Source organism: Dunckerocampus dactyliophorus, chromosome 9, assembly GCF_027744805.1.
Source record: "Dunckerocampus dactyliophorus isolate RoL2022-P2 chromosome 9, RoL_Ddac_1.1, whole genome shotgun sequence".
Lineage (NCBI taxonomy): Eukaryota > Metazoa > Chordata > Actinopteri > Syngnathiformes > Syngnathidae > Dunckerocampus > Dunckerocampus dactyliophorus.
Window position 1 is genome coordinate 28,416,485 of NC_072827.1, and position 26,122 is coordinate 28,442,606.

The 26,122-nt window shown below is 41.0% G+C and overlaps 2 protein-coding genes across 8 annotated transcripts in view; both read right to left on the bottom strand.

Annotated features, from left to right (window-relative positions):
* Window positions 1-1,819: 1,819 nt before the first annotated feature.
* Window positions 1,820-16,442, bottom strand: cog3 (component of oligomeric golgi complex 3). Of its 3 annotated transcripts, none has more exons than XM_054787727.1 (23): window positions 16,237-16,442; window positions 15,889-16,035; window positions 15,604-15,665; window positions 13,222-13,387; window positions 10,657-10,731; window positions 10,368-10,460; window positions 10,074-10,199; window positions 9,913-9,993; window positions 9,782-9,825; window positions 9,578-9,704; window positions 9,268-9,359; window positions 7,274-7,413; window positions 6,825-6,985; window positions 6,577-6,685; window positions 6,365-6,483; window positions 6,186-6,275; window positions 5,483-5,603; window positions 5,112-5,200; window positions 4,872-5,006; window positions 4,383-4,458; window positions 4,132-4,259; window positions 2,782-2,880; window positions 1,820-2,624 (listed from the first exon to the last, which is right to left on the bottom strand). In XM_054787727.1, the coding sequence occupies exons 1-23, from the start codon at window positions 16,402-16,404 to the stop codon at window positions 2,595-2,597; spliced, it is 2,478 nt and encodes an 825-aa protein (XP_054643702.1). In that variant the 5' UTR covers window positions 16,405-16,442; the 3' UTR covers window positions 1,820-2,594. The 3 variants fall into 3 exon arrangements, with proteins under 3 accessions (XP_054643702.1, XP_054643701.1, XP_054643703.1); XM_054787726.1 differs by having other exon boundaries at window positions 6,365-6,492; XM_054787728.1 differs by having other exon boundaries at window positions 6,365-6,492; window positions 15,889-16,076; window positions 16,237-16,385.
* A 5,995-nt stretch (window positions 16,443-22,437) lies between these two features.
* mid1 (midline 1) overlaps window positions 22,438-26,122 on the bottom strand; it is a 51,822-nt gene continuing 48,137 nt past the window's right edge. For 3 of the 5 annotated variants that reach the window (XM_054787933.1, XM_054787932.1, XM_054787931.1), the window contains exons 8-10: window positions 25,496-25,657; window positions 25,224-25,431; window positions 22,438-23,673 (exon numbers count right to left, since the gene is read on the bottom strand). In XM_054787933.1, coding sequence (XP_054643908.1) covers window positions 23,325-23,673; window positions 25,224-25,431; window positions 25,496-25,657 — 719 coding nt within the window. In that variant the 3' untranslated portion in view covers window positions 22,438-23,324. The remainder of the gene's footprint in view (window positions 23,674-25,223; window positions 25,432-25,495; window positions 25,658-26,122) is intronic. The other 2 variants (XM_054787930.1, XM_054787929.1) reach the window with 1 other exon arrangement.

The window sequence follows — 26,122 nt, forward strand, 5'->3', positions numbered from 1 at the left end:
TGGTTTTCTGGATATGAAGATGATCCAATGCTAGTATAGCATCATGTCTTTCGACTTCTATCGTCAATTAATTTAATGAATGTTCGTTTTGTTACTGCATGCTCGCTAATTGCGGAGACGTTGTCCTGTTTTATTAGTATTCCCAAAGTGATTCTTTGCTGGAGAATCCAAATGAGAATTAGAGTTTTACCCTTCCCTGCATCACAATTTTGTTTTACTTGGCCGTGTAATTCTTCATTGAATGATTCCATCATCATTTCAATTTAGTCATTAATGGAAAGCTTGGCAGCTGTCAGAGATTTGGCAGGAATAGTAAATTGACAATTCTCACCTGACGGGGGAGAGAACATGTGTCACTTTTTTTTTGTCGTGTGTGGGCTGCATCACATTTTATGGGCATGGTACAACAGTGTAATTGTTAGGGTGATGAGAGGCTCTGTGTGGCCAAATTAGTTCCGGAATTTTGAATAAGAGAGGAAAAATGCCCATCTCAGAGGCAACAATTGTGGAGCCCAGTGTTCAAAATTGGAAGCTGTGTGTAAATTCATGGCCAAAATACAGTCCAAGGATAGTCTCATTTTACTGATTGACAGAACACACACACAGCGCTTGAAACAGTGATTGCCGTTCCCTCACAAATTGTGTGTGAATGCTAAGCGACCAGCCAGAATGCCAAAGTAAGAATACTGGCTAATCAATCAAAACACAATCAAAATAGATAGATTTGGTGCAAGTAAGGGGTTGAATGCTGTATAGAGAACAACGTCAGAACAATCGCATGAGCATTACTATTCATTTCTTACCACGGGCAACTACAATTTAACTTGATCAACTATGGGGAAAATTAACAACCAAGTGATAAGTATTTCTTGAAATAATCTCTCAGAATGTTCTGAACTCTTGTTTCAATGCCTGTGTTGTATTGCTAATATCAGGTTGTTCCTCTTTAGCCCACAAACTAGACAGGATTGAATCAACAGCGCCTCTGCTGGTTGCAGCCAAGTAGCGCACTCCATTGCTTAAAGACATTAATGAACAATCAATCATGAAACTATCGACTACCAATTATTCAATAAATGGATTGTTACCTCAATCTCAAGTGATATCATCGGGTACCTTTCATTGGACAATTTTAATACATGCTATGACAACATTGTCAAATTATTGCTTTATTTTGATGATCTTACCTTTCACATTCTTGCAGAAAGTGTCCCAACTTTTCGGAGCAGAGCTGACAAAAATAATAACTCACCTGTCTGTAAGACGGGTTTGGATTCACGCAGGCATTTTCTGATCCCTGCATTCATTTCCTATACTGCTCATCTTAGGACAGAGGTCTGACTCCAACACTGGACTGGTCACCTGTCAATCACAGGGCAGTTGTGAAAGAGACATTAATTGACAAGTGGCTACGTGAAGCACTACACTACCAATGCCAATTCATTCAGCATTCATAGCGTTACATTCACAAAATAGTCTGGTCTGGGCAGTCAGAGTACGCAAGGAGCAGGACAAAACGTTTACCGGTACTTCTTATATGGACTAACTTTGTCTTCTGATTCACAGGCGTGACACGCCAAAGACCTGATATCCTTCGGTGGGAAATCGGGTGCAAAGGCGTGCAGAGATCAACATCCCAGTTTGGATCACCCAGCCGGTCCCTCCGCACGGATCAAGCCTGTCAGCCCACAGAAGGTCACGGCACAGGTGGACATATGGGAACAGTGTGTCTGACAAGGAGACTCCCTAAAGGGCAGATTCTCATTAGTATGAAAAGCATCATTGCACTAGTCACAAAAATCAAGATTCAAATGTCACATTCTTCTCAGCCACTCATCACACCTGATGAACGTTTTAATCACAATGTTCATAAATAATATCACTGTACACATCATTTTAGCGGCATACATGGGTTTCCCATGAACAGTGCAAAACTGAAGGTGAAAAATCCATTGTTGAGAAGTAGAAGCATTTGATTTATAATGTATTAAAAAAAAAGTTATAAAACATAGCATGTCCTTTTTTACATCATTGCAACAGAAGACCTTTCCAGAATTTATCATGACCACACACCTGAGCATCTGATAGCGCAGGCAAAAAAAGGGGTTCTATTAGACCTTAGAACCAGTGTGCTAAAATATGCAAATAAAAGGTTTTGCAGCATTTTTCTCCACTTATCCTTCCCAATGGTCATTGAGGGAATCGGAAGGCAAGTTGCCTTACTGGCCAGTGAGCTAAATGGCTGATGAACAGCCCTTCAGTTCCTCCATTCAGACAGCCTAAGAGTCCTTGTCTGAACAGTCCATTATCTTTCAGCCTGCTAGCCCCGCACCATCACACCCGTGCAAGTATGCTTTATCCTTTACCATTTTGCTGTTAAGTGAGACACAGCTGTTTTGCTGGATCTGAGATTTTATGTCTCCATGTTTTAAACAAACAAAAACAGGATCCTGACTTCATGGTGGACGGCTCAGCAAACACTTGACTGCTCTTTGGCTTTGTTCGGCCATCTCAGCTCTGAGCGCGTCTCGTGTCTTCCTCTCAGTTCTTCAGCTGGATGTGCGACATCGCAACCCAGAAGACATTCAAGGTCATTACTTATTCACAGACAGCAGCAGGTTAATCTGGGAAAAGAAAAGCAGAGCGCTTACAAAGACTGTTTGCGTAGCCTATTTAAGGTTGCTGCAAGTGAACTTGTTCTCAGCAGAAATGAGAGTTGCAGCATTTTGCATTATTAAAAACATGTCTGGTGTCCTTTCTCTTCATTACACAGCAGTGTACCTGCTCCACTGACGGGCATGCGATGATTTGAAGGTCCTCTCCGCTGTATTCCTCCTGGAGCAAAGAGTGCAGTCTTTGGAATACCTGCTGGATATTATTCTGTATGGGGAAAACACGTTTAAAGTTTAACAAGTTGAACAGATAATATGAACAAAATCTTACAGTAATTAAAGGTAGAAGATTAGTGGACTGATTTAACCTTTGACTTTTATTTGGCATTTTGTGTCAATAATAATCTGGGAGGTTTTTGCTTCACAAAGGGTTTAAAACTTGCATTGTGTACAGTCATTTTCAAAGTGTAAGGTGGGCCTCCCCTGCAAAAACTTAAAATTCTTAAAACCTGCTAAGAGAATTTACAGATTATTGGCAAAATTAATAGATTTTTTAGTCCCTATTGACAAAAATGCAGCCCTTTTATGTTTTCAGAGTGGAGGGTCATTGTGCCACATTTTCAAAACCTTTGCTCTGGCAGTACTTTGACCAGTCTGACTCTAAATATCATTCAAAATGAACAAAATTCTTTCTTCAATACTGTACATAACAATGATCCATGAAAGACACAAGGAGATCTGCTGAAAACTGTAACTGGCAAGATTACAAGAATCACACCTCTAATTAATGAAAATTGTGACCACAGGAAGCTTAAAAGGTTCTTACACTGATCTGACCTTCGACCCCAGCCATCCTGCATCCATTTACTTAGTAAAATTAAAAGGTTACCTGCTTGGATACAATACCTATTGTAATATTTAACAAGATCATTTCAAAAGTGATGAAAATGATCATTTTGATGCAAGAATTGGACCTTTGATATGGGTTGTAAATTGCCCCTAGAAGAACGACAGTAAGATACAAAATCAGGCAGCTATCTTAGATCATACACCAATAACAGCTTGTATAAATGTCAGTGAGGACAATGTTTATATACAGTTTAAGTGGTTTGACCTCATTGTGTCAGATCCCCTAAAAGGGAATACATTTCTACAGGTTTGAAATTGTCACCAAGCAAAGCACAGTACCTAACTCAACCTTTGCCCTTAGTTTCCTCAGTCACCCAATCAAAAATGAATATATTCAATTAATCCTATTACCACACTAACAAGCCTCTGCAAGTGAACTTGACACGTGAAAAGCAATGTTCCTTCATGTGAGCTAAAGTCATTTGCTGGTCTTTGCACTACAGTATTTACAGCACTGAGACTAAAGTGATTAACTGAAATATGACAATGATCTTGCATACACGATTTCAAGCTGAGAATATGACCAAATGTAACATTGTTTTAATTAGGTAATGACCAAAGTACAAATGCTGGCTATCCGGAATATAAGAGTGAGTTCTGAGCCACGTACCCGCACTGGCTTGAAAAGGATGAACTCAGTGTCTCTGTTGGCCAAGTACAAAGTCATGCTTTGCAGCGTGCTCGGCAGCTTGTTCTTCATCACCCGGTAGGTTGCCATCACCAGGTCGTTGATCTTTGCTGAAAGGAGAGGGGGAAATAAAATGAGTACGGAAATACAAACACACCCTAGAGCGCATTCAGCAAACGATGAGATGAATTGCAGCATTATGCTAGTGGCCTTTCCCCGAGCCCAAAACCTACCAGGCTGAGCCCAGGGCTGCTGAGACAGCGTGTATGCTGGGCCGCCTTCGATGGCCATAGTTTTGAGAGCTGCAACCTGGGTAGAAATCAAATAATAGTTTTGTGACAGCCTTGCAAACAAGCACAAGAAACACAATCATCTTCACTGTGCTGCAGAGTCAAACCGATTAACTACCAAATTGAGCCAATTTTGTTCATTTGACAATTGAACAATTGGTGGTGTTTGCAGAAAAATGACAATGGGAATGAGTTGGGTGGGAGGAAGCGGGAAGAAAAAGGTGGGTAGCAAATGATTGGAAGTGAATTGTATTCAAAGAAAACAATAGGGGAGCATCACAAGTGCATATCCCCAGCTGAAGGGAAGACATTTGTCTGCAGTCAAGAGCAACTAAGACAAGTATCAATCCAAATGGATTTCAATAAACTTAAAAGCTCAGAGCTGAAGGTCAGGACGTGGTTTCTCTGCCTGAGGACATGTCTGGCGGTTACCTTGGTGAGAAACTCCTCAAGGTTCCGCGTGAAGATCTGAGTCTGCTGCTGAATGAACTGTTCGCAACTGAACTTCAGGTGTCGGTCCACGTCCTTCTTGGAGTCGATGTAGTGCTCCTTTATCTCCGGGGTTCCCTGTAGAGCGGAGAAAATGATGCTTTCAAGTGCAGGCTCCCTTGGCAGACAGTAAATGGCATGTAGAATTGAAAAAAAGGACAAAAGGACGAAAGAAATAAAAACCTCCAACAGGAATTCGAGAATGGCGTTGTGACTGTTAAGCCGGAAGAATTTGGGAACAGCCTTCGGGTTCAGGATTTTGAAGGCAGCGTCTTGACAAAGAGCAGAGAGATGAAAATCAGGGTGCAGCATTGGAGTGCCCTCTAGTGGCACAAATCAAATATGACCTTGAATGAAGGTGGTGGGAGGAGCAAATGTGCCCTGTGAGCCAGCAGTTAACGTACATTAAGGTGTTGGATGACACTGTAATTTCCACATTAATTGTTGCCAGCGGTGCATGTCACAGGCACAAGTTGCTTAATGAGCATGGGAATGTAATGAGTGGCTTTGTGGAGCTGAACGCCAACGTTCGCTGGCATCTTTAATTATCTTACCTCGCGTTTTCTTCAGGTCCAGTGAAATCTCCTTGATGGCAAAATCAGTGTGAAATGGAGCAATCTGTTCACGCATTATCAGCAGGTGCTTGATCAGGAAAAGCTGCCCATCTATTTGTGTCTACAGAAAGCGAGAGAGCACGCTGTTAAAATCCAGCACTACACCACGCTGCCAAAGACAAAAGGACTGCAGAAAACGTAGAAAGAGCAAGCAGATGATAAGGAAATTCGGCTAATTAATAACTTCTGCATAGCCAAAATTGGAAAGAGATGTGATGCTGTGTGGAGGCAAAAGAAGATATCTGAGGCCATTTATTGCTCAACACTTTATTAAAGACTGGAGGGAGCGAAAAAGGTATGGGGAGGACACTTGTCCCCCGAAATTGATGTTGCCGCATTAATTCTAAATGTTAGGTTGAAACGGGGCAGGCAGCGCAGACATTAACAGCAAATTTGAAGGTGAGAGTAGCCCATAAATAAAAGGACGGTTCGCTGAACAGTCTGCAGAGCATAATAACGCCGCCATTACAATAAACTTTAAATGACATCCCAGCTGCTTTGGTTAAGTACCCCAGTTCTAATGAAGTAGAATTAGGCTGGAAGTCGTCTACAGCATCCAAAGACAGGCATGGGTTTCTAGCTGGTTTTATAATAATACAAAATTGGAAAAGTACAAAACTTCCTTTGAGCGAGTGTGCCAAACCTTGTTCTTAAGGATGCTATCAGAGGCTCTCAGCAGGGACTGGATGCAAGCAGATAAGGCTTCTTGAGATAAACCCTGGAAGACAGCTCTCTGGAAAAGGCAACATAATGGGGATGGGAATTGAAAAGAAAAAAATCTAAATATGCGAGGATATCCTATTGTGTTCAAATGGCACTCACATCTATACATCTGTACAGCTTGGACAGGCAGACCAGCGTCCGTCTAACTGTAGGGTACCACATGCCATGCAAATCGGCGGGAGAGACGGACGACTGCAGGCGGGACGCCTCTGCTTTCCCTGTAAGTCCTCATTCATGTAGAAGAAAGTCAGGCTTGTGATTACAGCACCAGAAGTGTTTAATTTAAAAAACATCAATGCGGTAACACATACCGGCATTGCTGTTTCTTCTCCCATCAGGATCCTCAAGCTGAACATCCGAAAAGACGGACACCTGGGACATTTGCTTCATCTGCTCTTCCTTCAAACTCTGAGCAATTTTCTGATAAGAAGTGCAAAAGAGTGGGGAAAAAAATGCTATAAAAAAAGCACAGAGTATTACGAGCAGAATTTACAACCAAAGATTTATATCTTTCTGTTGTGAGGATCTTTACAATCCCTATCAGCAACGTGAACCTCACCTCCATCATCTCCAGTTTTTCAGGATAGGCCAGATCCCCCGGGGCAGGGTTGTAGCCCTTGATGTCCGTCTGGATGTAAATGTGCGTCCTGTAGACGAGCCTCTCCTGCACATCCTCCAGCATCTGCTTCACCACGGTGTCGAAGGCCCCCAGCTGGCTGGCTGTTTCAGTCAATGCAAAACAACATATGTGTTTTTCTGCTTTCACTTTAAATACAAATGACTCTAAATACTTACAACAAATACTAACAACTGCTATGGAATGTAATTGTGATCTGTAACAGCTTTATACACTCGCTGGCCACAATACTTTTAATGCAATATTATTTTTGTTATGGCAGAATTTTTGATACAGCCCTTGTATTATCTTATTAAACAATGCAAGTGTACTTAATGTTGTGGCTCCTGTACAACATTCAAATAGCTTTGAGAACAAAAGATTCCACTTACCATTGTTGTGAACGTGGTCCTCCAGGATCTCGTTCTTGAGGATGCCACAGAGCTCAGACAGAGTTTCCAGGTGGATGATGTGAATGATCAGAGGCCGCAGAACGTCATACAGAGACGAACACAGCTTCTCTAGCAGCTCGCTGTCATGAAAATAATATGAAACCCCTTTTAATTGCCTTGTTCCACTGAAAGAATTCTGAAGTTACACTGTCTGAATTCTAAAATAGGACTAATTTGCTAAAAATACATTTGCATCTTGGCAGGCAACTGTTTCCTTTCATAGACAGCTATGCCATTATAAAACCTTTATAAAATGACATTCTTTTAATTAGCATTTTAACCGTGTAGGTGCCACAGTTTTTTTCTCCAATGTTGACATTACTATTTCAAAAGGTTGTAGCTTGAAAATGGTCAGAGATATCGGCATACTGTAAATGAGAAAAAACATCAGCATGACCCAAACTTTGCGATGGGAGTAAATTCACTCATTTAATTTGCATATTATGACATCACCAGGCTCAGAATTTGTCAGATAACTGTCTCCACGATACCAGCCAATAAAAAATGTCTGATCCACTTCCTCATCTTGCAAGCAAACCCAGCCATCATCATAGTCATTCACAGCGGGATCTTGAACACCACTGCTGCCTCCACCACATTCATCAGGTCATATCTATCCATTAGCAGTGCATTTTCTGCTGAGGAGTCTTCGCGTATACTTACTGATTATGCGTTTTTTTTTTTACATTCCCGCTATCCCCCTCACCATTAGCGGTGTATTGACACCCACCACGTCCCCTCCTGCCACCCCAAACACAGTGAAGCATATGCTGCGTGTGGACTGTCATGGTGAGCGGACTCGTCGCTGCACGTGCATAGGGCTTCAAAGTCTATTATAAACTTATAAACTTTGAATAGAATTTTAAGATAATAGTGGTCAATGAGGCAGAGTCATCAAACAACTGTTGAGCAGCTAAGATAAATGAATTTACAGTAATCCCTCGTTTATCACAGTTAATCGGTTCCAACCCAACCATGATAAGTGAATTTCCACAAAATAGGATTTGTTATTTACAAAATAACACCCTAATAGTCACCTTTAAACTAGTGTTAGCCAATATAGGACACATAATAAAAATAAATAAGACATTTAAGACATAAATAAGATTCGTGCTCATGTGTGTTGCAATAATTGTGCTCCCTCTGGGAGGGGCGTGTCATGTGGGGGTTTAGAGTTGAGTTTTAGCTTGGCGTGTGTTACGGCCAAAATAGTAGCACATGTTATTAGCGATTATTCTGCCTGTTGTGAGAAATTCAAATCTGCAATAAATGCCTGTTGTTCTGGCGATCAAGTCTGGTGTGTGTATCACCAAACGTTACAGTAACATTACTGACACCTACCTACCGACCAGTGTACAATACTACATGTCATTCACAGCATCAATGAACGGCTTCTATATGTATTTTAAATTCATGTATCCATTTTTATGCTTGAAAACCTTAATTTAGAAAGAAATATCTAAGATTTGATTCAATGTGCATATTTTTAACAGGCCATATTCAACCACAAAACAGCCTGATTTAATAATTAACTTTTCTTTTTATTTTTGAAATACACAGCGATAGAGTGAAGCCGTGAAATCCAAACCGCTAAGTAGCAAAGGATGACAGTATATACAATTTTATTTCAATCTAGAAGTTATTTTACTGATATTAAAAACATTATTTAAAAAATATTGTTATTTTTCCTTCGATTTGGTTGTAACAAAAGTGGGTCTTGAAAAAGCTGGGTTGTCTTATATTCACAGTCGTCTTATAGTCAAGTCAACATGGTATTTCTGTTTGTGATTAATCCTTTTGATGCTCACTGGGCTGAAGCCTAGCGAGTTTAGCTGAGGTCTCGCAATACGACCGCGGTTCAAACTGTAGGTTTTTGTGCAACTTTAGAAGTACATTTTCTCCAGAAACGAGGCTAGAAGGCAGGGACTACTTACTCTAGCTTGGGTGTGGGCTTGGTGAAGAACTCATTATAAAGCTGATGTTCATCCTGGCACACATGCACCATAAAAGCACAGCCACTGCGGACCTGCACAAAAAGCACAAGATTGCTTGAAACCCTCCCCCAAAAAAAAAGACAAGACGACACAAATGTCGGCAGGTTGGAGCAATTCATCATGTGCACAGACTCATAAACACTCCAGGAAATATGCTCGGGTACATCTCAGTGTATTCTACCCTGGTAGGAAATGTCACTTGACTACTTTTAAAAAGGGCAGCTGTGCTCTGAGCTCGATCATGCCTCACCAGGGCGCAGTGGTCTTTGCTGTTCTGCTGGGTCAAATCTGTGATGGTGGAAGTAATGCTGGGACTGAGGAGCTGCTCTCTCTGGTCAAGGTAACACTGGTGGATTTCATCCAACAGGTGATGGTATCTGCACAAGTAAAAATTACAAATATGAGATGATTTACATCCCTTAATGGAAACAGGACTTGTGTGGTAAAAACCCACTCTGGAATCTTCTCTGCCCGCTGTTCTATCTGTTCTATCAGGGACTAGAATAAAAACATTACAGAATTATAAAGTGCTAACATAAAATTGTTTTTTTCTTTAAAAAAAAAATAAAAAAATGAAATACTCACTCTCACTTTGGGTGCAGCTGCTCTAAATCTAACATAATAAAGTGTAAAGGCATTGTCAGCGTTTGCCAAACCCATTGGATCCTGTGGAAGGTGCACAGAAACAATTACTGCCATTAAGAACAGGAAAAATAAGACTTCTTAACTATGTGGCATTGTCTTACCCTTTTTGTTAAGACGCTTGTGAGGTTCTGCATAGTGTTCACAATGTGGACTTTCATGAAGTGCATGGCTTTGGAAAGACACTGTTTAAACTTGGCCAGGTAAACTGGGTAGTCTTTGAAATTGGGCTGAAAAAAGGAGTCAAACCACTTAAATATAGTTATAAGTACATAAAAATGCAAGGTGTCATACTATTCTTGAATTTGATCTCAGATTGTACAAACTGTTAGTGAGTGTGCTTTTCCACTGCTTTTTTGGGGGGGATGACATTAGCACAAAAACAAGTGTATACTCACATGTGACGAAACATAATCGATGCAGTCATCTAATTTAGACAGCATTGGTATAAAGCCTTCACTATTCACAGACAAGGTTGGAGAGTTGAGTTTCTGTAACAATAGAGAGAAAGAGAAGAAAACTAAGCATGTGGCTTCACCTGTTCAAAAGACAGCACAATAATACCTCACAGGAAGGTGAAGGTGAAAACAAATATATAATACAGTATAAATAAAAAACTATACCATGTCATGCAAATAATACAATTATCATGATTATTATATTTCCAGAAGAAAAAAATATGCCAACCGTGTTTATATGTTCCAAGTCATTGAAATATGACAGTTTCTGCTGTATGCTCTCTGCAAGGTCGACAAGCTCCGCCTACAAGAAAATTACAAAACACGGTTAAGTATATAAAGTATAAAGTCATTTCCAGCAAATTATAGCTGGGGGGTTTATTTACCTAAACTGCAAAAAGGACGGGGCGTTAATTGGAAGCAGGCGATAATAAAAGAGAGGCTTTTATTTCCACACTGGGAAAACTTATTAAATATCACAACTTTTTTTTTTTTTTTTACTTTATGATATTTTTATGCGCAGGAGAAAGTGGAAAGGAAAGTATAACGCCCTTTGACCTCATGGTCATTTATTAACAACCACATTAAACAACACAGCAGCAATAGAACCAATGTTGTCATAACAGTAAGGTGCAAACTGCACAGCCAGGAATAATACTGATGACATAGCTGAGTAGTATAACTGACATTTTAAAGCGCATTCAGTCCTAGCTAGAAGCTGACCACTCATGATACGTCCTCCTGACTACCAGTAGTTCAAATCTGTCCTCTGTAGTGGACATTTGTAAACCTCAATATCTCTCACCCACTTCATAGAACTGAATTAATTCCTTTGTGCTCTACAGAGGCCATTTAGAGCTTTCCAATGCTACCAAATGTGAAGGGGTGGGGCTTTGTTACCTTTGATTACATCATACAAGAACATTTTATGGGAAGAGGAAAAGGAAGTGTATAATACATTTTATGAAACAAATTTTGGCTTGAAATATTGTTGCTATGTTTTCTATAAGTCTCTTAAGAAAAAATTTAAGCGTTGTTTGTATTATTTCATCTGTATTTGAGCCTAGTATTTAAGTGTTTAAAAAATGTCTTCTGTGGACATTTGTAATTATTTCATTAAGATTGTCAACGACCTTGATGTTTCAGATGAGGAAAAAAGAAGTGATGTCTTGTGGAGAATCAGGCTCCTTTTGACCAAGTAAGGCAAGGGTGTCTGAGTTTGCCTAGAACAGGAAAATTGTGCATTGACGAGCAAAAGGTTCCTTTTACTAGTCGATGCCCAGTGTGCCAGTATGTACTGGGCAAACCAAACCCAACTAGATTGAAGTGTACCAACTGGTCTAGTCTTTGACTTTGTGGTCTACCAAGGCAAGACTACCTTCACAGTTACAGGAGCAAAAGGGCATTGGAGAACAAGCTGCTCTTTATTTGACAGAGTCTGTTCCCCTCACCCAGCTGTTCTTTGACAGGTACTTTGCAACAATCAACCTCTTTGACACCCTGATGACAAAATGGCTGACAGGGACTGGAACATTGATGAATAACAGGGTTCCAAAAGACTGCAAGATCATAGGGGATAAGCCTACAGGGGATATAGGAGATAACAGACGGTGGTGAGACAAAGCACACCTGAACTGCTGTCATAAATTGGGTGGACAACAAGCCAGTGGTCATGGCATCGTCTGCCTGTGGGATTGAATCTCAGGACGCACGTAGAAGATGGTCCAAGAAAAAATTGCTGAGTTCAACACCAACATGGGTGGTGTGGACATTGTCGACCAAATGTTGAGTTTCTACGGGTTAGGCCTCTCGCACTAGGAAATGGACAGTGCGTGCAGTTTTCCACTTTTTGACCTGGCAATCACCAACTCATGACTTCAGTATAAGAGTGACTCCCAGTTTCTGGGGAAGAAACCACTGAAGTTCCTTGGCTTCAAACTGCCCATTGATGAATAGTTAATTACTCGAGCCCAAGCAGGAATCACAAGTGACAGCGAAGATGACTACACCCCCCCACATCCAAAGTGGAAACCCGCAGCCAAATGCAGCTCTGAGACACCATGGTGCCATCCACCTTCCAGAGATGGTGGACGAAACACATGCATCAAGGTGTTGCAGATCCAGCTGCAACAGTAAATAAAATCTATGTGCACAAAGTGCAAGGTTTTCCTTTGAGTTTCCAAGAAAGGGAATGGCTTTTTCAAGTATCAGACCAAATAATCACAGAAGAACCAAAAGAAAAGAGATGATGCACCGTTATGTTTATGTTGAACTCTTTCTCATGTTGACTTCTTGATATTTTCTGTTGGACTAACTGGTTGCCAACAAGTGTAGTGGACACATCATAGCTTACAAATAAAAACTTTTTTTTTCCAAAAAATTATATTTCAGTATTCCAATTACTTTCCAAAGATTGGGGAATTTCAATCAGAAGGATTTGCAGCTACTACCATCTTGTGGAGTGATAAAAACGACATCAGGAGGTTGCCCACAGCCACAGCTGTTAACACCATATGAGCATGTGTTCCTCCTTCTCTAGCTTTGGTGTGTGATTTGGTTCTGTCTGTGTGTCTGTTTACAGCACCAATGTGCTTTATGTATTCCATGGTTTTCACCCAGTGAGCTGACCTGAAAACGTTTCCAGGTGGACATGACTACTTGCTGATCTGACATTTTTGTTCAACCCGCTAAAAACAAAAACCCCAGGAGCGTTCCCATGTGGGCAGGGCCTAAATGAACAAATGGTACTTTTTGCTCACCTAGACGCTTTATGATGTTAAAGACTAAAGCTTACCTGTTCTTTCAAAAGTTGTTCACAAGCCTCGTGTAACGTGCCTGTCTTGTTAGACACAAAGAGGTACTGCTTCTGAAGGGAGTCCAGCTGCTCCAGAGCTGCAGTGACATCTTTCAGAATGGCATCACATTGTTCCTGGTAGCAATACAGAACATCTCGAGTTTGCCTGCAATTGAACAAGAACCCATCACAGCTTGTAAAGAAGCGGTGTTCCAAACAACAACAACAATAGTAACATTTCAACATTTTGACTTGTGCCAACAGCCAACGTGACTTTGTAATCCCTCTCTCATTTAATGCAAGGGGGAGCTTTCTGCAGGTGTTATGTTCATGCAGTGCGTATTCTCATGCAGATTGCATTAGTGTAGAAATGCAGTGCATTATGATGAAGGACGTTTTAAAACAATGGCTCAACATAGTTTGCTCTTCAACACTGGCCAAGCTCTGATTTTCACATCAGAATGAATGGAAACAACTCCACAAAATATGAGGGAAGGCTCACTGTACCCCACATTGAAAACCACTGCGCTAAATAATACGGTAAACAACATATTACAAACACCTTTCACAGAGCTGCAGTGACGTTGTACACATTTACAACCACAATAATAAACATTCTGTTAATACCTCATTGAGTGTATCATTATTACGTGTTACATATAAGTATTGCATTGTGTATTGTATATAATGATATAAATATGATATGACCCCAAATCAATATCACGATAAATTGGGCAGTTCTACCTTGATAACAATAAATGCACAATAAATCCCCGGCTACTATAATATATCTTTGACATGCGGGAAATGCAAATTAACTGCTTTTTGTTGATTTGTTGACCAATTGGCACACATTACTTTCAATGAAATATAATGCATATAATGGGACGCACCTGTTCCGCCTATAAAGCCTTCTGAAAAAAACTCCAAAAAGCGCCGACAACGCCCCATTTACATAATGTGCTTTGGGTGGTTTCCACAGTTTTCATACTCACTCTGCATTTTGTGTTCTTTTGCTCAACATCATCTTTGTGGAACCCAAAATAAATCTCCCTGGGACTGCGGTCCACAGATATGAATGTATGGTACATACCCTGGCATACTACATCCTGCACACACGTATTAAGCTACACGTACAGCCACATAACATGACTGGCATCACGTCTCATGCAATTCCATTACTAAAGGCCACGTATCACACTGTACAAGAATAACGGCGTTGATATCAACCCAACCTACCACAACCACGTCAGGTAATATTTTCCAATAACAATAATAATAATAATATCATTTATAAATATAGTGACTTTCTCGTTTTTCTAAGAATTCTATTCAATTCCAGACATTCCATTGTCGTGTTATTTGCCTGTACTGTATGTGTGCGCCATGTTGGCTTTAAAAACTGGATAGATAACCATCATCAAAATGATCATTTACACAATGAAAAGAGAATTTCACATGTTCTTGTAGCCATGTGACCATCTATTTGTGACATCAAATAAAACAAGGAAACCTTAAAAACTGCTACCAACAGTAAACTAATCATGGTTGCCCATAGCTTTTATAATCTTATTTTCTTGTTCTTTATTTGTGGATTGTAAATTTTGCATAATTGGCCACGATGTACATGCTTTTTTGTTTTTTTAAGGCTTAAAAAACACACATATTTAAAGTCAAGTATTTGTGCTATTAGTTTTTAGTATCACTGGGAGCAGCATTACGATGCATACAAACGGGGGAAAAAAAAGTATTTTTAACGCATGAGTGGCAAAGCACCATAGCACATCTCAGAGAGCTGTCATCTTTCCTGCAGCTCTGCGGTATCCAACTGATAAGCGAGTGCAGCTTGTATGGCTGAGATGTCAAAGTTGTAGGAGACTTGTAGATTTATATACAGATGCGCCAAAATGTTACTCTACTTTGATTCACTTTGTATGGACTTATTTCAGGAGCAAAATGCAAATGAAAGAGTTGAAAAACGCAGTCGCACACGTGCTACCATTTTATTTTTTTCTACTCGCACCGTCTATTTCTGGGCGCATATGTGAGTGAAATGCTGGATGGGTGGAGTCACGTGACTACACACGCTGTACCTCATCTTCAAGGGTAATGAACATAGCATACCAGCACACACAGTCAAAACAGTCTTTTAAAAAAAAAAAAGACTTATTTTCTTTTTTATTAAAACACCGCATTTACCGACACGGGCAAAATGACGTTGGCTATCTTGGTAAATGTCGGTAACGGTAAATTTTCGTTTTAACGCCCAAGCCTAGTGTACACTGTATTTTGTACAGTATGTATTGATTTGATTTAATATGAAGTGGCCAAAAGTGTGTACAAGTGGTGTAGAAAGCATGACTGTATTAAATATTTACACACCTGTACTTTGCACTCTCATCCTGATCCATGTTGGCTTGTAACTTGGCAAACCAGGCAAAAAACTGCAACAGAAATGAAGACATCACATTACAACATTAAGAAGTCTACATAAATGCAGACTGTAAATTGTGCACAGGTGTGAATGTGAGTGTGAATGTTTGTTTGTCCTGTGAACGACTTGGTGAACAGTCCAGGGTGTACGCCTGATGAGGCCAGGCTGCCTTGAAATGGATGGATGGATTACAATATTCGAGCCACTTATTGTTTTATGCAATGTTTGGTCACCTGCTGTGCAGTTTCTACTCGGTCGTTCTCCATGTTGAGCATCTGGAAGCCTTTGAGCAGGACGTCCTCTGTTGACTCTGGCACAGTGGCGGTGAAAGGCGACTGGAGGGAGCGAGATGATAGACTGCCCAAGTCCTCGATGGGTAACTGCATAACAACACACGATGTCTGTACTAAATACACAATCACTGAAAATGAAAGGAAAGATGGATTGAAAACACGCCTCTTCTATGATATATTGCCTTTAATGAATTACTAACAGACTGGCTTTGGCACAGCTGCCCGTTATTATAAAGTACTGTAAGTTAGCAGCATTGCTAGCCAGCTAGCTCCAGGGCTACATCTCACCTCAGACGGGACAGCAAGCGTCTCAGCCGCGGCTTGTATCTCCAACACGGAGTCCGTTTGCTTCTCTGTAAGAGGAGCCATGGCGTCGTGGCGGCGGTCCCACAGTGACAGCTTCTCACGGGTTTCTTTATCTGTCAAGTCAGGCAGGGACTGCTCTGTGGACGCCATCGTCACTGGAAGCTTAAACGTCAGCAGCAACACACACAGCTAGCTACTTCCTGTTCCGTGTATGATGGTGGTGGGCGTGGCCTAGTCAAATATGGCGGATGAGCCAATACAATAAATCCCTTGTATATTTTATTTTTTACAGGATTTTACAGGGGTTTTTTTTACATTGGTGTATTCATAAGTGTATATAAACCATATGTCAAAGGTATTGCAGAATGACCATTTGAGGCCCACAGCTCCTTTTAAAAAAAAATCATTATGAACAATTACAATGAGTTTTCTTTCTAACTTATAACACAAAGCGCAGATGTAGGCTGTTTTTTATGTTAATAGCTGCATAGCATATTTGTACCAACTTTTTATTGTTTTTTGCATGCAATTAAGTAATAAACGATGAAGAATATTGTGTAATCCAGCCCTCGGTGGAAAAAGTGTGAATGTAGACAATATATTAAATATTGTATTGTAGGCTAGTGTATGAGGCATCTATTATTTGCAAATATAGAGTGCTGTGATGCTGCTATCTGGCTGTAAATTATAGCTCAAGAGGAGATCTGGATCTAAATTCTTTAGTACAAGCCCAAATATTTGAAATATGGGAGTTGGTCGTGCTACACAAATATTGTGAAGGATGGGACACGAGCGAAATATGGAAAGATACATCCTGCAAGAACAATTTGGCTTGTTCATAATGAATTGTCCACGGAAATAACAACACATTTAAACTGAAATATAACCAATTAAATTACTTAGTTTTCTTGTATTTTTTATCCAATTTCTTCCACTGGTTTTCGCTATACCTCAGAGAAAGCTGGGGGCACAAACATTATTAGAGCATTAAGGTGCAAGAAGCACAGCAATTTATTTTGTGGCAATAAATTAAACCATCACTGTAATACAAAATTAATACGAAGAGCCTTGAGGCTGTTTATGGAAGATTTTCAGCCGTTTGTTATTGTCTGCAATCTGTTTTATTGTGTTTTACGCGCAAAGCAGACACTTTCACAATTATATGACGAGATATTGTGTGGAAGAAGTCACTTTCTCCATTATCTGCGCTGTGCAAGTAGTCATGAAGCTGTTAAAAAAAACAATAACATTTCTTCTGTTTATATTTAGAATAATGGAAAAGAGGCACGAGCAACAATGAAGCATTTTGTTCGGGAGTTGTGTAGATTTACATAAACCTGCTCCAAGTCGAGTTTATTTTTATGTACTACTTGTCACAAAAATACATCCAAATTGTGCGCAGTTTTTCAAATTCATCGAATGGCCTGCAGTATTTGTTGATACATCTTAAAGCATGCGATGCGGCGGTAGCCTTGTATCTGCAGGGGGTCTCCCGAGGAAGGAGGTCACGCAGAGTTCAATTTATTTAGTGCTTTGCTCTTGTCTGCTTGATTTTGAAAGGAGATGCTGTGCAGAGTTCAAGGCACGTTACACCAGCACAAAAAGGGGATGTCAGATCACATCACATCACAAGTAACATGTTGGCTCACGTGTCCTGCAACACACACACACACACACACACACACACACACACGTTGCTGTTTTTATTCCCTCCCTGTTTTTAAACAGTGGTGTGACGAATGTTTAGTCAAGCTTTAATGAGACATTGTGGCTCCATTCGTGTAAACAGGCGTGTAGACCCATCACATTCATGAGATGCATTTGTAGAAGAACCCTGCATCGTGGCACCTTAACATTTGGACTTCCCAAAAGTGGTACCATTTGGTTTTGAGAAAGAGTTGTCAAGCCATCATCATCCTCCCCAAATATCACCAGCATGTGAGCTTTCCCACAAGGGAAAATAACATCCTGGACCAAGTCTACAGCAACATGAAAGGTGCTTTGAAGGCTGTTCCAAGACCGCACTTTGGAAAGGCTGACCACATCTCTATATTCCTTTATCCAACATACAAACAACTTCTCAAAAAAGCTCCCCCTGTAAGTACAGCAGTTAAAGTGTGGAATGAAGAAACTGATCAAGTACTTCAGGACTGCTTTGGCTGCACAAACTGGGATGTGTTTAAAACTGCAGCGGGGAGGGAAGATTGTACTGTTGATTTGGATGAATATGCTTCTGCTGTTACTGGCTACATTAGCACATGTATAGAGACTGTTACCACCACCAAGTATTACAGAAAATACCCTAACCAAAAACAGTGGATGAACTGTGATGTAAGGGCTAAGCTACGTGCTCGTTCGACTGCATTTGTCATGGGCACCGCTGAGGACTACAAAAAGGCCAGATATGACCTGAGGAGGTCCATACGGGAGGCCACAAGACAGTACAGACAGAAGCTGGAGGGCTACTATTCCACCTCAGACCCTCGGCGCATGTGGGCGGGGCTCCAGCACATCACAGACTATCGACAGCGGAGTAGCGAAGCCACGTCCAGCCATACCACACTTCCTGATGAGCTGAATGAGTTCTATGCCCGCTTTGACTCCCAAACTCCTGATGAGCAGAGAGGGTGGCTGGACTTGGGGAGCACACAGGACTCACCTCTCATGGTGACATCAGCTGATGTGCGCAGGGTTCTAAACAAAACAAACCCACGAAAAGCAGCAGGCCCAGACAACATCTCAGGACGTGCACTTCGGGTTTGCTCATCAGAGCTAGCTGATGTGCTTGCTGACATATTTAACCTGTCGCTTGCACAAGCATCTGTACCGACCTGCTTTAAGTCCACCACCATAGTGCCCGTACCCAAGAAGAGCAACGTGACCTGCTTGAATGACTATCGCCCTATAGCACTCACTCCTATTGTTATGAAGTGCTTTGAAAGATTAGTCATGACCCACATCAAAAAGAGCATCCCGGCGGCAACTGTGGACCCTCTACAGTTTGCATATCGCCAGAACCGGTCCACGGATGATGCAGTCAACACTGCCATCCACACAGCCCTTTCTCACCTACAGGGCCAGGACACATACGTCAGAATGCTATTTATAGACTATAGCTCTGCTTTTAATACAGTCTGCCCCCACAAACTCACAAATAAGCTCCTCACACTTGGCCTGTCTCCCTCCCTCTGTAACTGGGTGTTTAACTTTCTAACAGGCAGGCCCCAGTCAGTCAGAGTCCACAATCGCACATCCAGCTCAAGAATTGTGAGCACTGGGACCCCACAGGGGTGTGTGCTGAGTCCGCTCCTCTACACGCTCTTCACCTACGATTGCGTGGCCTCCCAGAACAACACCAGCATCATTAAATTTGCAGATGACACTACAGTCATCGGACTGATCACTGGTGGTGTTGAAACATCATACAGAAGAGAGGTGGTGGACCTCATAGCTTGGTGTCGTGCTAACAATCTCCTTCTCAATACAGATAAGACCACAGAGATGATCATTGACCCAAGAACAAGGGAAAAGGAGCCGCATAGACCCCCCTTTATTGATGAGACTGAGGTGGAGAGGGTGAAAACCTTCAAGTTCCTTGGCACACACATCAGCGAGGACCTCACCTGGTCTCACAACACCCAACAAATTATGAAGAAGTCCCAAAGGAGACTGTACTTCCTGAGAAGACTGAGGAAATTTGGCATGTCCACCACAATCCTGAGTTGCTTCTACAGATGCACTATGGAAAGTGTCCTTACCGCCTCCATCACTGTTTGGTACGGTAACTGTACAACACGTGATAGGAAGGCACTCCAGCGGGTGATCAAGACCTCACAGAACATTGTTGGGGCAGCCCTCCCCTCACTGCAAGACATTTATAAATCTAGAGTCCTACGCAGAACACACAACCTCATCAAGGACAGTACACATCCACAACACTCATTATTCACACTTCTACCGTCAGGCAGACGCTACAGGAGTTTGAAGTCCAGGACCACAAGGCTGGCAAACAGCTTTTACCCACAGGCCATCAGGCTTCTCAACGAACCACTCACACACGCCACACGCAACACACGCACACACTCATAGCACTTTATTTATTTATTTGTATTAATGTCTCTTCTGTTTTTGTTGCTTAATTTATTGGTATATATGTTTATGTGTTTATGTTTCTTATGTTCTTATTCTTTCTTGTGTTTTCTTTCTTTTCGTGGGAGAATGAACAGAATAAGATTTTCATTGCATGGTATAACTGCTGTTTTACCATGCACATGACAATAAAACTCTCTTGAATCTCTTGAATCTTGAATCATGTGTGATGCCATACAAGACATCAGCAAATCTGGTGGAACTGGCTTTTTTGCGACTCTTACTCCAGGAAGAAAAAGCAGCGTCAGCTGAGAAGGAAATTCACCGCAAGTTCTGTAAAATAAGTAGACTCACATTAATTGAAATGCACCCTAATGCTAGCTTCTAGTGCAAGCCGCAGACTGACTATACTAAGTGTCACTGCTTGTTATCAGAGGTACAGTCGTCGATCGTTTATCGCGGTTAATCGGTTCCAGACCAGACCGCGATAAGCATATTTGATATCAATAAACAAAAATGATTTGTAGTTAGAGCATAGAAAACTTGTTTATGACTTTCTAAATGCGGTTTTTAACAATGTTAGAGCCCTATAGACACGAAATAACGCCCCTATAGTCACCTTTCCACTCCTATTATTGTTTGTTTACACCACATTGCTCAGGCTACGGGATCACTGCAGGGACATAAGAGACGTGTGCTATCTAGCCACCTACCGATTCAATGCCCTGAGAATAGTTAGCCTCTCCAATTTACGTGTTGTAAACTTAAGAAAATGTTTCAAATGGAGTGGGGAAGAAGGACGAAGTAAGAAGCCTAAAACTTACCACTTCCACACAGAATGGGAGGACAACTTTGTTTTACTCTATCATGTCGGACATGCCATGGCTGACAACATGCAGGGTGAAGATAATGTAATGAAATGTCATGTCTCAGCAATGTAACATTACCGACACCCAGTGACCAGAATACTACACATAACTTGTCTTTCAATAATTTTGACTAATTTACATCATATCAGTGGTTAACTTCTTTTTACACTTGAATGACTGTTGATGCTAGAAATTGTAACTTGTATTATTACTTGCTCAAATGAAAACTCATTTTAGCAGAACCTTGGTTAGCGTCGTTAGTTCGTTCCAGAATGACTGACTCGAACCGAAACTTTAAACAAATACATTTTTGCCATTAGAAATAATGTAAATCCAATTAAACTGTTCCAGAAAGCTAAAAACGTTTTATAATCATAGTTTTATATTCATTCATTCATTTTCTATGCCGCTTGTCCTCACTAGGGTCGCGGGGGTAGGCTGGAGCCCATCGCAGCTGACTTTGGGCGAGAGACAGGTTTAGACGCTGGACTGGTCGCCGGCCAATTGCAGCGCACATATAGACAAACAACCATTCACACTCACATTCATACCTATGGACAATTTAGAGTCGCCAATTAACCTAACATGCATTTTTTGGAATGTGGGAGGAAACCGGAGAACCGGAGAAAAAAACCCACGCACAGGTAGAACATGCAAACTCCACACATCCAAGGTTCCGCTCTACTCGTTTTAAAGGTACTGTCTGTCATGGTTAGGTGCTGCAATGGGGGTGCTAGCGTTCGAACATACTATATCCCGCCCTCATCCTGCTCAGCCATCACTGATAATTGTCGATAGCTCCTCTGAGACTGCATGTATGTATGTACTGTACGTGTACATGTATGTGCTCATGTATGTGTACACAGTCTCCGGCAGGGGTGTTCCAAGAGTGTCCCGAGGCACATTTGCGGCCCACCGGTGTTTTTAATTGCTCTGAAAAATGGATAATAATTTAAAAAATATTAGAAAAATAAAATTATAATAATAAGAGACAAAAGTGGTCATCTTACATGAAAAGAAGTCATTTTACAAGCATAAAGTCATAATATTATGAAGAAAAAAATATTTTATAAGCATAAAGTTGAAATATTAAGAAAAAGAAGGATGTTTTTCAAAAGTCGTAATATCGTGAGAAAAAAACAAAATACAAATACAAAAGAATAAATGTGCAATTAGGTTAGGAAAAGTTTTACAATATTATGAGAATAAAGTCAAAATATTTTGGGATAAAGTCACGATATTATGAGAAAAAAGACTCACAAGAAAGAAATGCAAAAAAACTGTAATGTAAGGATAAAAAGCTGATATTAATAATGTGCTTTGTCACCTAAAACACAAAGCTTCAGATGGAGGCATGAAATACATTAAACTTCTGAGCATGTCTACATGGATTGGTTTAAAAACGCAAAATATCAAAGTAGTCCGTGCATGCCTTGATTTTTCACTATGCTGCCCTTGGTGGGAAAAAGTTTGGGCACTTCTGCACTTTGGGCATGTGCCTGTGCAGGAGCCATGAGTGACTCCTCATTTTGTGTTTTCGGGCCGAATGATACATTTTTTTATACAATCTGTTCTCTGAAACCACTATTGGTAACATATGCTGCTAGTGGTGGTGTTCTTATTTATTTACATAACTGGAAATTTGAATTCAACAAATCAAAAGGCCTGTTCAGAAGCTTCATACAAAACTGTTTCTGTTTAAACAGGTGAATGAAAAATGCATTCTCTTGTTCAAGTGGCTTCAGAATGCATTTTATTGTGACACTCCCTGTGTCGTCTCAAAGTGCTAAAAAGTTTGCAAACACATATTAAAAATATACATTTATCACAAAGCCCTCCAGAAACAGACCAGTGACACAAAAATCTTTTTACATCGCATGGATAGACATGCACAAATGAAATGTACAATGCAGCCTATTTAAAATATTTTTAGGAATTGAAAATAGTCAGTACGATCCCTTGAAATGATCCAGCAGTATCATGTACACACAGTAAATGTGCAAAGTAAAATGCTTGAAGAAAATGCAAATTGTAAGTTCAATTCAGCAAAAGGTTCTCATCAGCCATTTACTGTGCTGAAAAGCATCCACACAAACACCCAAGGTGGTCCTGTCAGTTGCTGGACTCGGTCCCCTCCAGGTGATCCGGGATGGGCAGTCCAGTGAGGATGGTTACGCATCGGTTCCACACGTTGAACACGGGGCAGACGGGCTGTGCAAAGGCGATGTCGAATGTGTACAAGTGCTGAGAGCCCACGGCGTCGTAGAAAGACAGGAAGCCGGAGTCGTAGTCCAGCAGCACGCCGAGACGCCGCAGGTGTGGCGAGGGTTCAATGGGTGTTTCCTTGCTGTTGTGACGAGCCATCCATGAGTTGTTACAGCGGGACAGTACCCAGGAGGCGGAGTTTTTGCCCACCCATTCGTGTTTTGGTGCCGATTTATAAGCAATACCCACGGCAAACCTCCAAGACAGAAGGGAGAAAGGACAATGTCACTGAAAATTGGACTTTTAACAGTGACCAGACTACAAGATATTTAGTGTTTACCGAAAATGCATTTGGGAAGTTGATGTGTTTACTTTGTAACGAAAGCACAATGATTCAATTATTCTTTTATCATTAAAGATACTAGAGTTAGACAAATAGATTTTTAGACTTGTGTGGTATCTTTTAGCTGGATTGACATATTCAGTTCATTTGAAGCTGTCAATACATACAAATAAATATGATCCTGTCCTGTCATTTATCTTTCTGTTAATTAAATACAGTAGAAATGGGCATATTTCAGACATAGCTGCTAATGGTGATTAATCATGATTAATTCATTTTTAAAACATGGATTAATCTGATCAACATTTGTAATAATTTGACAGCCCTAGATTTTTTTCATGAAAATTCGTAACATTTTAAATGTGTTCCAAGGTCAACCAGATGCCGAGGCCAAAGTTCCCACGCTTTCGGGTCCCTAGAGGACAAAAAAGTGCACTCCCACAAACTGCTATATAAACATAACATCCCATCCCTCCATTTTCTATACCGCTTCATCCGCATTAGAGTCGCAGGGACATGCTGGAGCCTACACACAGACAAACAACCATTCACACTCACATTCACACCTATGGACAATTTAGAGGCTCCAATTAACCTAACATGCATGTTTTTAAGAATGTGGGAGGAAGCCGGAGTGCCCGGAGAAAACCCACACGCACACGGGGAGAACATGCAAACTCCACACAGAAATGCCCAAGGGAGAATCGAACCCAGGTCTTCCCGATCTCCAGGCTGTTCCTGTGTTGGCCAACATGCTAACCACTAGACCACCGTGCGGATAAACATAACAGATTAATATTTTTTTTTTTGTACTTTTTTGGCTTATATCTCTCAATCAACTTGAGTTCTAATAAAAAATACCAAACATGTAAATATTTTTTATTATTTTAACCCTCTAAGACCATTTGATTTTCAATGATGTCACTGTTTTTGCTTCACAAAATGCAAACAAAATGAGTTACTTTTCATATAATAAATGTTAGGCGGCTGGGGCTCTATGTCAAAGATCAAAGTCAGATAGGGGTATTAGAAGAGGGCAGACCTCCACCAAGGTCGAATAATCGTTATTTCTTATTAGGATTCATGCAAAATTCCCGCCAGTGGACTCTACTCTACCCTTTGGGTGCTGTACCAGTGATGTTGGTGCTCAAACAGAGGGCGCCAAACACTTGTACTAATGATGTTTTCTTTGTTTTTTGGTACCCTTTATTCAATTTAGTAATCTTTCATATCAGGAATGAAACGTTGCTGGCAGAGGAGGAGTTTTTGTAACCCCTTGTTCTGCCCCGTAAATGCACACTTCCTGTCTTTTGAAAAACAGAACCTATGACAGCTTCTGCCAATGGAAACTCTTGTGTAACTGCACTGCCTGATGAGGCTCTGGTGCAATGTGCACTGGAAAGTCCAGTCAGACTAAAGTCTCGTTCAAAAAAAGGAAAGAAAGAAAATAAGAGTGTATTCACCATGTGCTTCCTCCTATCAGAGCTTCCCAGTAATGTCGTCCGCTGTCAATATAAACATTGCCCATGACGCCATAGCTGCTGTGGCTGCTAAATCGGTCCTGACTGTGGCTCTTCTTGGACGACGTCTCATCTCTCTCCACCGTCAGGTTGTCATGGGACACCCTTAACTTCCGGTGAGCCGACTTTGGATCCAGTTTGAATGGTTGACCTTGGACAAAAGCAGTAATTAGCTTCATGAGAAATATTGGGATTGTGTCTACTTGCAGACATACTGTTGGTCTTGAGTTTCCCTGGTTCGCTGCTACGGGTTCCAGCCTGGTTGATGGCTTTAACAATGAAGACGTACTTGGTGCCGCACTGGAGGCCGTGGACCGTGTAGTGGTTTTGTTTGATGTTAGGCACAATCATCCAGCTGTCAGCGGAGTTACACAAACCTGAATGCACAAACATAGGTCACCGACAATGGACAGCAACGATGGAACAAAACTGTAATATACATGTCAAGCTCCAACTTCAAATCCCCACTCAGATTCCTGTCCCATTTTCCAGAACAGATACTCCACTGGTCTCCCACTGCTTCCTTTAGTGAAGGCTGGGGGAGCCAAATGCAGGAATCAAAGACATAACAGAAGATTCATTGATCAAACCTTCAGCAGGGGGTCCTGAGAACGCAAACACAACACAAACAGAAGCCAAGACAACCCGACTTTAGGAATTGTGCTTATGAAGAAATACACGGGTGGGAGAACCACAGAGAGATAATTCACTGAGTGAAAAGAAAATGAAATTGTTTGACCACGATGTGGTCAGTGTCAGTTTCTGCAATCGGCAGCGTGCACTCTGACAAGAATAAGGCAGTAGATGAATGAATATTGCTCATGGCTGTTTACAAAGCAAAG